Raw genomic sequence first — 13,766 nt, forward strand, 5'->3', positions numbered from 1 at the left:
CTCCACCTCAGTCAACTGTTCATGAGGCTGAGGATGCTCATATTCCATCCACCTCTGCAGCTCAGCTTGCATTTACACCATCACGATCTCTATCACATGCTGGAGCTGAGCATTCACTAGTATCATCTCCACCACGCCAGCCAGCTCAAGAGCGTGATAAGCCCGCGCCTAGATATGCACATATGGCAGTAGACCATGAGTCGGTGTTCGACACAGACTTTTTCTCCAGATCGGTGTTGACCCGATCAGCTCACCACGACATTATTCAGAGGGGCCTTGCAGCTATTCTTGCCCCAGTTACAGAGCCAGTTTACCCGCGCCTGGTACGGTTGTTCTTCCAGAACCTCCGACCATCCCTGTGTACCACAACAGAGCTGGTCACTTCCATAGATGGCCATCAGATCACTATCACTATGGACTCGCTAGCCAAATCATGCCATTGTCCACACCGATGCCCTCCGGAGCTACAAGAGCTATATCCGAGGCTATACAGGCCTTCTTATGCCGACATGGCAGTATTTCTTACAGGTCACCATGCCGATGGCGAGACTTTCGCCACCCGCACATTCCTTCCAAATGACCTATGGTTCTTCGATTCCATTCTCTTTCGGAATATATATATGGTCGGGCACAAGATCCAGCGGAGAGAAGACTATCTGACAGCCTTCTACGCATTCCACACAGGCCACTGGGTATCTATTCCCGCGCTCATCTGGAGCGTGATGAGGAAGCTATTTGACGAGTATATCAGCAAGAAAAAGCCCGGAAGGGCTAAGTCTCTCCCTTTTGGCCACCTCATCACCGAGATTCTGATCGACCAGCGCTACCCTATTCATCCTCGGGAGCACCCTGAGAGAGTTTCCTGTCACTTCTTAAAGAAAGACTGGGACAAGAGCTACAATGCTATCATTACTAGACTGTAGGACCACGTAGTAGTGGCTGTAGAGGAGTTAGAGGCTGAGGAGGTAGAGGCAGCAGCTGAGGCAGCAGCAGCAGATCCTGCAGTGGACGATGCACTAGTCGGTCCAGCTGCCGAGCATATAGATATTGATTTGGAGCGACCTGTAGATGATACAGAGCAGCACTCTCTAGCTAGGTCGCCCATTCACGAGCAGGAGCAGACTCAGGATTTTCATTCTTCTGACTCTTCTATACCTAAGGCTCCAGATCAGACCCCCGGCTTTGGAGTATGCCTGCAGACTCTTGAGGATGCTGTTGTCGCTATACGAGCTGATCTTACGGCCCACAAAGTTGATTTTGCTACCTTCTGTATGGATGTCGCCACTATGTTACGAAATCTATCCAGAGATATCCGCGGAGCCCGACCTGCCCGTCCTGCCTCATCTTCCTGAGATTTCAGTTTCTTCTATCTTTTCATGATCCTTCTCCACTATTGATACTTTACTTTTATCACTGTATAGTACTATTATTTTTACAGCCGATCTGTCGGCTTAAATCTTTTGACGTTCCAGTACTTTATTTTCTATTTATGCATGCTTTTATTATGGATGTCATATATTATATTCTCATATTTGTATGTTTGACTCCATCAGGTGCATCACAGTGATTTTAGTGAGAGAGTGCTACCCGATTTTCAAGACCACCCTTATACATCTCTCATCTCTTTATCTGTTTATCCCATTTACACTTGCATGTCCACTGTGCACTAATTATCCCATTTTCTTTTATAGATGGGCCATATGTCCCATAGCAGAGGCTTGTTCCCACCGGTATAGACCTAATAGTCTCATCTGGAATTGGGGCCGTTTAGAAGTACACATGCATCCCTTGTGGGCTTCGTAGATGGGCCATATGTCCCTTGTTGTATCTTTCAGCTAGGCTGGATTGGGCCAATTTTATTGTCCCTTGATCTTGGCTTTTTAGCCTCTCACTGTACAGTTTTTTCCTCATTAATAAATTGCTTTATAAAAATAAAAATAAAAAATAAAAAATAAAAAATAAATTATAAACACGCACTTACTATGCATAGATTGTATAGAATAGTGTACGGTTGCTAATATCACCATCGTACCATGTGCATGCATATTTTAAGCTATGAGTGTCCAATCATATACTTCTACCATATTATGAAATTTTTAAAGAAAAAAAAAAATACAAAATCGGTGTCAGCATTTCCATATTTCCATTACCAAAACAAAATTTCATAAATGATATCAATTAAATATTTTGTAAATCTTCACTACCAAACCAAAAACCACAAAGCAAAAGAAAGTAAGAAACACTTTATTTTATTTGTATATATATCTCAATTAATGAGATGATCATATAAGCACTTTATTTCTTTCAAATTTTAGGATTGGAATTTATTCATGCAAACATCGAGTTCCTTCTCAAAGTAAAACAAGATGGATATCCTCGTTGGTTTTCTATTGTTTTCCCTGCAATGGTTGATCTTTCTAAAGCAAAAGGTCTGGAGATTGTCTTCCCTGACGAGCTCAAAGGGGAAGTGTTGGATGTTTTCTTCCACAGGCAACAGATTCTTGAAATGTAAATTCTTACCTATAAATATGCATATATTCATATTTATATTTTTAAAATTATTGTTGAACACCAATATATTAAATTAATCAGTAACATGCATGCATGTATTTGTAGGGAAGAATTTGTTGATAAATACCATTATCCTCCACTGTTGTCATATTTGGAGGCCTTGCCATCAACATATGATATTGATCAAGAAGATGTAGTGATGCACTTGAATGTATCAGACGGCTCGTTGTTCCAATCACCTTCTGCCACGGCATACGCCTATATGACTACTGGAAATCAGAAGTGCATGGGCTACTTGGTCTCTCTAGTTCGAAGATGTCGTCATGGAGGTTATGAAAAGCTTCTTAATTCTACATATGATTTTATATTACCAATTATCAAGGCTTCATTAATTTCTGTATGTGTGTAGGAATTAATGTTTATATAGAATTCTGAATTTGTTTTTTGGTGCAGTTCCTTCAATTTATCCCATGGATGAGGAGCTCATAAAGCTTTGTATGATAAATCAAATTCAAAGATTAGGGTTGTCCGAGCATTTCAATGAGGAGATTGAAGACACTTTATCAGAGGTGTACAGGTAATGTATCATATATATACAATTAAGATCCAAATAATGAGATTGAAACTTAAAACAGTTAATAGTTAGTGCGCGCTTAATTAGAATATACTAAATTTTCATTTTTATGAAACAACACCCTACTAATTAATATGCGGATTATTGTTATGTACTAACCTCATTAGTCTTTTTGAAAATTTTAACTCGAACACTCAGGATGTATAAGAAACAAGAATCACCGACAACAAAAGATAAATTAGCACCGGCAAAAATATACAAGGATGCTTTGGCTGTTAGGCTTTTGCGGATGCAAGGGTACAATGTGACCCCATGTATGTCTTTTAGACCTTTCATGTAAATACTCCTTAATTTTGTGTCATAATAATTTTGAAATTTATAACGTGCAGGGACTTTTTGTTGGTTTCTACTCCATGAAGATTTTGTAGCTCATATAGAAGAAAACTTTCAAGTGTTTACAAGTGCAATGTATAATGTTTATAGAGCAACAGATCTTATGTTCTCAGGAGAATATGAACTAGAGGAGGCAAGGTCATTTTCAAGGAAATTACTTGAGAAATCCATGAGTACATTGGGAAACATAAATGATAATCTTTTCATGTTACCAAATTTTCAAAATTTGGTAATTTTCTATTCCTAGCTTATATTCTTTTTTGATTGATAATCCAACTCCAAGTTTCTTGCACTTACCAAATTTAATAGTCCATCACCAATGGCTCTAACGTAGTATATTAATTTTGCATAGATTGAGCATGAGTTGGCAGTTCCATGGATTGCTCGCCTTAATCATCTGGATCATAGAAAGTGGATTGAATTTAATAACGTCCACTCTCTGTGCATTGGAAAGGTCTCCTTCTATAGGTACAAGTCAGTCTTTAGATTTTTAAATTTCATACTAATATGATTGATATTTTTAATGAAAAAAAAAACTATAAAATGTTAGGTTATCATGTCTTCAAAATGACAAGCTAATGCAACTTGATGTGGAGAACTATGAGTTTCGGCAATCAATCTACAGGAAAGAATTGGAGGAACTTAAAAGGTACATGCACACACACACACACACACACACACACACACAACCATGACAGTTATATTTATGCATATATAGTGACATGTAATTAAGCAAAATGGCTTGTCTATTTCATCATTAGGTGGTCCAAGGAGTGGGGTCTTAGCGAAATGGGATTTGGGAGGGAGAAAACTACTTACTGTTACTTTGCCATTGCAGCCAGTAGTTCTGTTCCTCACAATTCCCCTGTTCAAATGGTAGTTGCCAAGAGTGCAATACTTATTACAGTTGCTGATGATTTATATATATATATATATATATATTTATAATATATATAATAACAGATGGGATGGTAAAGGCTTAAGTGGCCATGGTAAGATTATCTTTCATGCCCTTGACAATTTTATGAGGGACATTGCAGCGAAACAACTCCATCCACAAGGGAGTGACATAACAAATGATCTACAAGATATAGTAAGCTTTTTTACATGTGTAGTTCAACTAGTTACTTCACAAATGCTTGAGCTCTTTATCAACTAAAGCTTGAAATAATTTAGAAAATCTTGTGTGAAAGTGGGGCGAAACATTTGTTTCGTGGCTAACAGAAACTACATGGAGCAAGAGCGGATATATACCATCCATCGATGAATACCTTGAAACAAGCATGATATCGATTGCTACGCACACTATTGTTCTTTTTGCTTCGTGTTTTATGAGTCTGAGCTTGCCCCACAAACTACTCAAGCCCACACAGTATGAACCTGTCACGAAATTGCTCATGGTCATTGCTCGTTTGTTGAATGACATTCAAAGCTACCAGGTTATTAGTAGTTAATCAATGTACCTTTTCATGAACATGTAAACATTTTTTCTTTCAGAAAGTTCATGTACACACACACACCCCCAGAATGTTGCTCTGTCATGGTCAAACACTCAACTTCTTCTTTTTGAATGAGAGATCATAATATCTGAATTAATGCCCACTAATAACATGAAAGCATTCTAAAAAATCTCATATATATTCATATATTGTGCAGAAGGAACAAGAGGATGGGAAGATGAACCTTGTTTTGCTTGATTTGGAAGAAAATCCACGTGCAGACATTGAAAGCTCAATCACTAATGTAAGGGAGATATTGGAAGAAAAGAAGAAAGAGTTACTTGAACATGTTTTGATGGATGGCTTTAATGATTTGCCCAAACCATGCAAGCATCTCCATTTATCATGTTTGAAAGTATTTCAGATGTTTTTCAACTCAAACAACCGATTCGACTCCAAAACAGAACTCCTTCAAGACATAATGAAATCAATTTACAATCCATTGGAATACCAAAATCGAAAGGGTGTGAAGACTGTACCATCGATTCAGTCGAGACTGAAGAAGGAATATATGATCATCAACTCGGTTCGTTACAATCAAATCTTCAAACATCATGGAAGTAGAAGTTTTTTTGTTAGACAACACTTTGTTCCAAAGACTATATCAAGAAATGTCTGCGCAAAAGTGTTCATTCCTCTGAAACTCAGTTTATGCTTCATTTGAATCAGTTTGATATTAGCATTAGCTGCATATGTATTTTAAGGCCAGCCTACAATAGCTGGAGTATGGTACTTGCATGTCTTGTTGCTATGTGATAAGTGTGTCATATATATATGAATCAATTGGTGAAACATGTTTTGTTCTTGATTTAATCTAGAAGTGTATTCTCCAATATATGATTAATTGGATCTATCTATAGGCTCGACCTAGTGATCTTATGCTAACATCATACCACAACTCATTCACAACGTGTTACCTCACCACAATCCAGAAATCCCTGATAAATTACTCTAGGTTCCTTCACCATCGCACTCAATTATCTCACACAACATATCCCCTCTCCCCTGGACACACCTGGTATGGTCTAAACCAATGATTCCTAAGCACTCATTCATTTTTTGGCTTGCTATTCAGTCAAGACTGGCTACATTAGACAGGGACTGCACATCATTTTTGAATGCTCCAAATCTGTGTATATTGATTATATTACCCTTATGGTATGAATCATATATGTCCAAGGATTAAGTCAATCATTATAGGGACCTTGATATGATCTGTATGATTAGTGTATTTTGTCCTTATATTAGAGGCCTAGACTTGAGGTATCGAATCAAATGCAACAACATTACTTTACAACAAGACTAGCTCTCACCAAGCCTATATATATACCATCCATGGTCTTCATATGACTTTGAAAATGAATTTGAGGTTTCCGTTGAGTGACACTTAAGTTTTATAAATAATTTGAAATTTTGAGCAAGTAATTAGTTAGCTTGTTGAGGTATCAAGTTGTGATGGTTAATTTACTAACACATTGTACATACCTTTTCTTTGTTTTGAATTTAAGGTCTGTGAGATTAGTTTGGGGCTGGGCCAGGCGCTGGGTTGTAGTTTTGAAATGTTCGTCGGCCGGCCTTTGCCGTGAGTGCCTTTGGGCTCGCTGGTTGGGCTTACTTTTACTAAAACCCAACTCATTGTGTGTGTGTGTGGGGGGGGGGGGGGGGGGGGGGGGGGGTGGGTGTTGGGGCGGGCGGGCTTACCTCTCCTATGACATTGTTGCCTGCTACTGGGGTTCAAAATCTACGAAAGGTGCCCACACACGTCTCGCGTGTCCTCATGTAAACTGTCCCTTGACACATTCATAGTCAAAATTTGGTTTCACATATATATATTATCTAATTAATTAATTGAATTTCTTAGAAAAATCCAAGAATATACGTATATATGATCAATCCTCATTTATGTATGAGTTGACTTGGTTGACTATCACTATCAGATTATTGTAACCTTGTACATGTACATGATTCTTGTTTTGGCTAAAAAGAGAAGACAATCATTCTCTAACTTGTTTATTATTATTTTTTTTTTCACTGTATGTGTATATTTTGTCATTGAATTTACAGCCTTTAGTTTATTCTATTTTGTATGTTCAGGATGTCCATGACAATAAGGTTTATAAACTAGAGCTAGATTAACAAATTTCGTGGCGTTGATTATGTTAGGTTTGTAGCAAAAAATTTGTGCACACAAAATTAGTTTCTGTAATGACTCGAATAGATACCAAATTAATAATAAAAATCTATAAAAATTTCGGCATGACTTCCGCAGAAAATGTCCCTCAACAACTTGTAGAAATACAAAAATAAATGCAATGGCCTCACTAGGCCTTAAATCTAACTTATCCTGTCCTAACGCACAATTCAAATATTATACTATATTCCCAAAATGGTTACATACATACAAAAGTCCCGTTCCTCCATCTCATCCAAACATGGAACCCACTTAAGTTACATCAAATTACAGTCCATAAAATATAGCTAGAATTAAAAGTCCATAACTTATAACATTATACTAATTAAACTAAAGTGTCATAAGGTAGTTAATATTACATTTACAAAATACTAGAGTCTAATACAAAAGATAACAAAATAGAATGGTTCTTCAAGCTCATCTAAACCTGTGGGGGACCGTCATCCGCCACCTTTTTTCCATATCCTGAAAAAATGTTAAAAATAAGGGAGTGAACACAAGCTCAGTAGGAAGTGTCTAAGACACACTTCTTATGTTCCCGTGAATCCATGCAATGAATAAATAAAAAGTGAATGGGATCATGCTATCGGGAAACGCACATTCTCAACCACAATAACAAGTATATTACAAATATCAACCAATCACAAATTTACCATGATGTCATGAAGTGCAATGTTATGCAAATGTTACTCCTCATTTCCGAAACAATTCCATTTCAATAACCAAACCGTTAGTGTAGTCCGACCCAAGGCACCTCCGTGGCGTCACGAAAGGAAGGTTGGTTAACTATCCACGACCACAAGGCACCTCCAAGGCGTCGCATCCGGCCTAGTTAACTCAACTACATTTCCTTTTAGACTACACCAACATCACAGACCACTAGGCGCCTCCTAGGCGTCCGGTTTTCGCAACACTTTTAGAAAATATTTTCCCCAAAACAATTTTATTTGTTCTAACAATTATTTTTCCCTCTTTCTATTTCCCAATGGATGCATGAATGCTTCATGCTTCAAATTATTAATTTAACTATATGTTTTCACACATTTCCATTTACATCATCATCACAATTTAATGAAAATTTCTAAACATTCATTTCCTTTATTTATTTATAACCATAGCATCCATTTTTCTTCAAGACAATAAATAAAAAAATAATCATGGAACATACAACACATCAAACACTAAGCATACTTATTTACCGTAATGAAAATAGACATGTATATGAACTCAAATAACACAAGGAACACAATTATCATTGTAATTACAAAGAATTATAACAACAACAAGCTAAGTAATTAAAATTTAGCATGCTTAGAATCAAATTTAGGAGGAAAAATTCACCAAAGGCTAAGAAATTGTAGATTAGAACACCCCTACCTCAAATTGATGAAAACCCCCAATTTAAGCCCAAGAACCCTAGAATTTTGAACTCCCAAGAGTGCACCAAATGATGATTGGCTCCTATCAAATTAACGGCCTCGAAGATCTCAATAACTTTGCTTCACAATGTTCTACCAAATTTCTAAAGGAAAAAGCAAGATCAAGGCTTGAAGTTGCAAAAAGAAAAAAAAAAAATGGAAACTGCCGAGAGCAGTCTGGTTACAGCAAGAGAGAGAGAGAAAGGTGGACTCGTGTAATAGCCTTATGGCCTTTTGTGTGTTTATAACATGTGTGGGGCCCACTTGCTTTATTTCTTTTAACATTAATTATATATATATACATATATATCACAACATTACATTCTCCACAACTTTAAAAGATTTCGTCCCCGATATCAGGCCATACCTGAGGGAGAAAACAACTCTGAATACTTGGAGCGAATCTCCTGTTCGAGCTCCCAAGTAGCCTCCTCAACTCCATGATGCTTCCAAAGAACCTTTACCAACGATATCGTCTTTTTCCTCAACACCTTCTGTTCTGTGTCAAGAATCTGAACTGGTCCCTCCTCGTAGGGAACATCTTCATCAATGTCCACATCAACCCAACTCAAAATGTGAGACGGATCCGGCTCATACTTCCGTAGCATCGATACATGGAAAACATTGTGGACCCTGTCCATCTGCGGTGGCAATGCTAATTTGTAGGCAACCTCTCCTACACAGTCTAAGATCTCAAAAGGTCCAATGAATCATGGCGACAACTTACCACTCTTCCCGAACCTCATCAACCCCTTCTTTGGAGAAACCCAAAGAAAAACATGGTCTCCCACCTCAAAGGATAGCGGTCGTCTCCGCCTATCTGCATAACTCTTCTGTCGGCTCTGAGCTGTAAGCAATCTCTGTCTGATCAGCTTAATCTTCTCGGTAGTCTCGAGTACAATGTCGGGTCCTAAGGCGGCTGTCTCGCCCACCTCAGTCCAACAGATAGGAGACCTACAAGGTCTACCATACAACGCCTCAAATGGAGCCATCTGAATACTCGCCTGATAACTGTTGTTGTAGGCAAACTCAATAAGTGGAAGGTGATCGTCCCAACTACCACCCAAGTCAAGTACACAGGCTCGAAGCATATCCTCCAAGATCTAGATGGTACGCTCCGACTGGCCGTCTGTCTGTGGATGAAATGCAGTACTAAGGTGTAACGCTGAGCCAAACGCTGCTTAAAGTCCTTCCCAGAACTTCGAGGTGAACTTAGCATCCCTATCCGACACAATAGCCACTGGAACTCCGTGCAATCTCAAAATCTCTTTCACATAAAGTACACCGAGTGTCTCTGCGTCATCTGTTGCCTTAATAGGCAAGAAGTGAGCCGTCTTAGTCAATCTATCGATAATGACCCATACGGCTTCATTTCCCCTCCGTGACCTAGGAAGGCCCGTCACAAAATCCATTACAATCTCCTCCCATTTCCACTACGCTACCGGCAATGGCTGCAATAAACCAGCTGGTCTCTGGTGCTCGGCCTTCACCTGCTGACAGGTAAGGCACTTAGCTACAAACTGTGCAACATCCTTCTTCATTCCATTCCACCAATACTGACGTCTCAGATTGTGATACATTTTGGTACCACCTGGATGAACTGCAAAGCGGGAAGTATGAAACTCTCGTAAGACGTCCTTATGACAAACTGTAAGAACAACCAACAAACCCTTAAATCATAGACCTCCATCTGCATGTAAGGTCCAATCCTTCACGGTCTCGCCACTGGAGATCAAAGTATAAATGGCATCCAAATCTGAATCCTTTCTCTGTGACTCAATCACCCATCTAGCAAAAGTGGGTTGAGCCATGAGACTAAACAAGAATGCTGACTCACTGCCATCATCATCATCATCAAAACAATACAATCCTATTTCAGCCAAATCTTCCAGCATCTTCCATTTTCGAATGGCTAAACTAGCCAAAGTCCCACGAGATTTCCGGCTTAAAGCATCAGCTACCATATTTGCCTTGCCAGGATGATACTGCAAATCAAAGTTATAGTCTTCTAAGAATTCAACCCATTGCCTCTGTCTGTTGTTCAAGTCCTTTTGGGAGAAAAGGTACTTGAGACTCTTGTGGTCCGAGAATACCTCAAATCTCTCACCATACAAATAGTGTCTCTAACACTTCAAAGCAAATACAACTACCGCTAACTCTAAGTCATGAGTAGGGTAGTTAAGCTCGTGAGTCTTCAACTGTCAAGACCCATAAGCCACTACTCTATCATCTTGCATCAGTACACAACCCAAACCATCACGTGAGGCGTCACAATAGATCATATAACCCAAGCCATGCTCAGGTATCAACAACACCGGAGCTGTAGTCAACCTTGTTTTCAACTCTTGAAAGGATGACTCACAGGCCTCATTCCATGCAAACTTGATCCCTTTCCTTGTTAATCTAGTCATAAGAGCTGCCAAACGGGAAAAATCCTTCACAAATCTCCGATAATAACCCGCTAGGCCAAGGAAACTCCGGATCTTAAAGACATTCTTGGATTGCTCCCAACTCAAAACTACCTCTCTTTTTGAAGGATCAACTGAAACCCCACCTTCCGAGACAACATGTTCCAAAAATTTCACCTCTTGTAGCCAAAACTCACACTTTTCATACTTGGCGTACAAATGGTGCTCTCGTAGAATCTGCAACACTATACCCAAATGGACCTCGTGCTCCTCCCGAGTCTGTGAATACACAAGAATATCATCCACGAAAACTACCACAAACTGATCCAAGTAATCGTGGAAGACACGGTTTATTAAATCCATGAATGCCGCCGGCGTATTGGTTAAACCAAAAGGCATAACAAGAAACTCGTAATGTCCATACCGCGTACAGAACACGGTCTTTGGAATATCCTCCTCTCTAACCCGTAACTGATAATAGCCTGACCTCAAGTCAATCTTCAAAAAACAACTGGCTCCCCTCAACTGATCAAATAAATCATCTATCCTTGGTAAATGATACTTGTTCTTGATGGTGGCATGATTCAACTTTCGGTAATCAATGCACAACCTCAAAGAACCATCTTTTTTCTTAGTGAAAAAGACCGGTGCACCCCACGGTGACACACTCAGTCGGATAAAACCTTTCATCCTCAAATCATCAAGTTGCTTCTTCAATTCTTCTAATTCAATCGGTGCCTTACGATACGGTGCCATAGAGATTGGCGCGGTACCAGGCATCAAATCAATAGCAAATTCCACCTCTCGGCGTGGAGGCAACTCAGTCAAGTCCTCTGGAAACACATCCAGAAAATCACGCATAACCGCTGGATAATCAACCCCATAAAACTCAACGTCATCATCAGCAAAAAGACTAGCCAAGAAGAATGTCTATCGATCTCGACCCCTAACACCATAAAATGAATGAGTGAGACACACCGATCTCCCACAAAACAGAAACAATCCCCATCTAGGGTACACACTGAAACTCTGCACCTGAAACAATCAATGACAGCTCTAAAGGATGACAACCAGTCCATCCCAAGAATGACGTCAAATCCCATCATCTCGAGAAGGATGAGATCGAACTCAAGAACACATTCGGCAATTGTGATGGAACAACTCCTACAAACTCTACTAAGAGCAACTGAACCCCCGATAGGCGTGTCAACACAAAGCGGTCTGTCTAACTGACTGACCTCCAAACCCAATGCACGTGCAAATGATGAAGCAATGAATGAATAAGAAGCACCGGAATCAAACAATACACGAGCCCAAGAATAGGACATAAGAAACATACTCCTGACAACTGAAGGACTGGATGGTGACTCGGCTGGAGTGAGTGCAAACACGCAACCCTGGGTCCTCTGCCCCTGAGAACTGCCTGCCTGATAGCCAGACTGCTGAGTAGGTGCACTCGAAGAAGCTCCCCTACCAGGTCGAGAACTCTAGGCTGACATAGTTGGCTAAGACGGCTGAGGTGGTGATGGTGGTCGAAACCCTGACTGAACTGTGGCAGACTGCATCTACCTCTGCTGTGAACCTCCACCTCTGCCCAAACCACTGCCCCGCTGTGGACAATCATTCACCCTATGGCCCTGCTGGCCACACCAGAAACATCCACCAGACGCCACCTGAATCTGAGTACACTGGGACTTGTGATGCCCTGGCTACCCACACTTGAAACAAATCATCTGAGCTACCTGTGTCTAAGTGCATTGGGACTTGTAATGTCCCAACTGCCCGCATCTGAAACAAGTAACATTCGGTCTAGAAGACCCCATGGACAATGAAGCTGTGGGTGCAGATCTGACTGGCTGTTGTCCCCTGAACCCTGACTTCTCATGCTTCTGTTTCTTACTTGATTGACCTTCGGAGAAAGTACTCATACCCCTGTTGTGCTTGTAGGACTCCCTGATAGCCTTGTTGTCCTTGCTCTTAACCTCAACCACTAAAGCCTTTCGCACTACTTTTGCATACTTTGTCGGTTCTGAAGCAGCTACAATTGGCCTAATGGTAAGATCAAGGCCATCAACAAATTTCTCTATCTTTCCTTCTTCATCATTAGCAATTCCTGGTGCAAACCTCAAAAGTGATGTAAACTTGTTTTCATACTCTGTAACTGTCATGCTTCCTTGCTTCAACCCCTCAAACCCCTTCTTTAATTCCCTCCGCTTAGGCGCCGGAAAGTACTTCTCATAATATAACTTCTTGAATGTAGCATATGTCATAGTATCCAGATTATGGGTGTGAGAAACGGTCTTCCACCAAATCTCAGCATCGCCCACAAAATTGTAAGTAGGCAATGTAATCTTCAACTTGTCCGTTGCCAAATTCATGGCATTAATATGCTTCTCCACCCTATCCATGAAACTATCCGCAACAAGCGGATCTGGACCACCCTCAAACAAATTTGGCATCAATTTCACAAACTTTGCAATGTGGTAAAGAGTATCATCTAACTCATTTTTCTTTGGAGGTGGTGGTAGTGGTGCCGGTGGTGGCACAAACTGTGACGATGACGCACTTGTCGGTCGATATGCATAAAAAATAGTCTCCTGAATGGCTAACCTCAATTGCTCCCTATTTATCTGAAAAGGTGGGTCAACGGTCCCCCTCGCTTGTCCCTCTCTTGGTGGGACCAAATCACGCAATAAGATATCTTCCTCAACTTGCTCCTGATCCCTTTCCACAAGATTGGAACTAGAACTTTCCCCGGGATCCCTTCATGTT

The 13,766-nt window shown here is 40.1% G+C and overlaps 1 protein-coding gene across 1 annotated transcript; it reads left to right on the forward strand.

The window, feature by feature from the left end:
• Nucleotides 1-583: 583 nt before the first annotated feature.
• Nucleotides 584-12,717, forward strand: LOC132277306 ((E,E)-geranyllinalool synthase-like). Its single transcript, XM_059779130.1, has 13 exons — nucleotides 584-692; nucleotides 2,316-2,508; nucleotides 2,617-2,840; nucleotides 2,965-3,088; nucleotides 3,284-3,399; nucleotides 3,475-3,707; nucleotides 3,831-3,946; nucleotides 4,029-4,127; nucleotides 4,240-4,408; nucleotides 4,440-4,571; nucleotides 4,672-4,917; nucleotides 5,135-5,503; nucleotides 12,553-12,717. Exons 1-13 carry the CDS (start codon nucleotides 584-586, stop codon nucleotides 12,715-12,717), a joined length of 2,295 nt encoding a protein of 764 aa, XP_059635113.1.
• Nucleotides 12,718-13,766: the final 1,049 nt, after the last annotated feature.

This window comes from Cornus florida, unplaced genomic scaffold, assembly GCF_030987335.1.
Source record: "Cornus florida cultivar Cherokee Brave unplaced genomic scaffold, ASM3098733v1 CherokeeBrave_3.0.0_Hap2_Chr01, whole genome shotgun sequence".
Lineage (NCBI taxonomy): Eukaryota > Viridiplantae > Streptophyta > Magnoliopsida > Cornales > Cornaceae > Cornus > Cornus florida.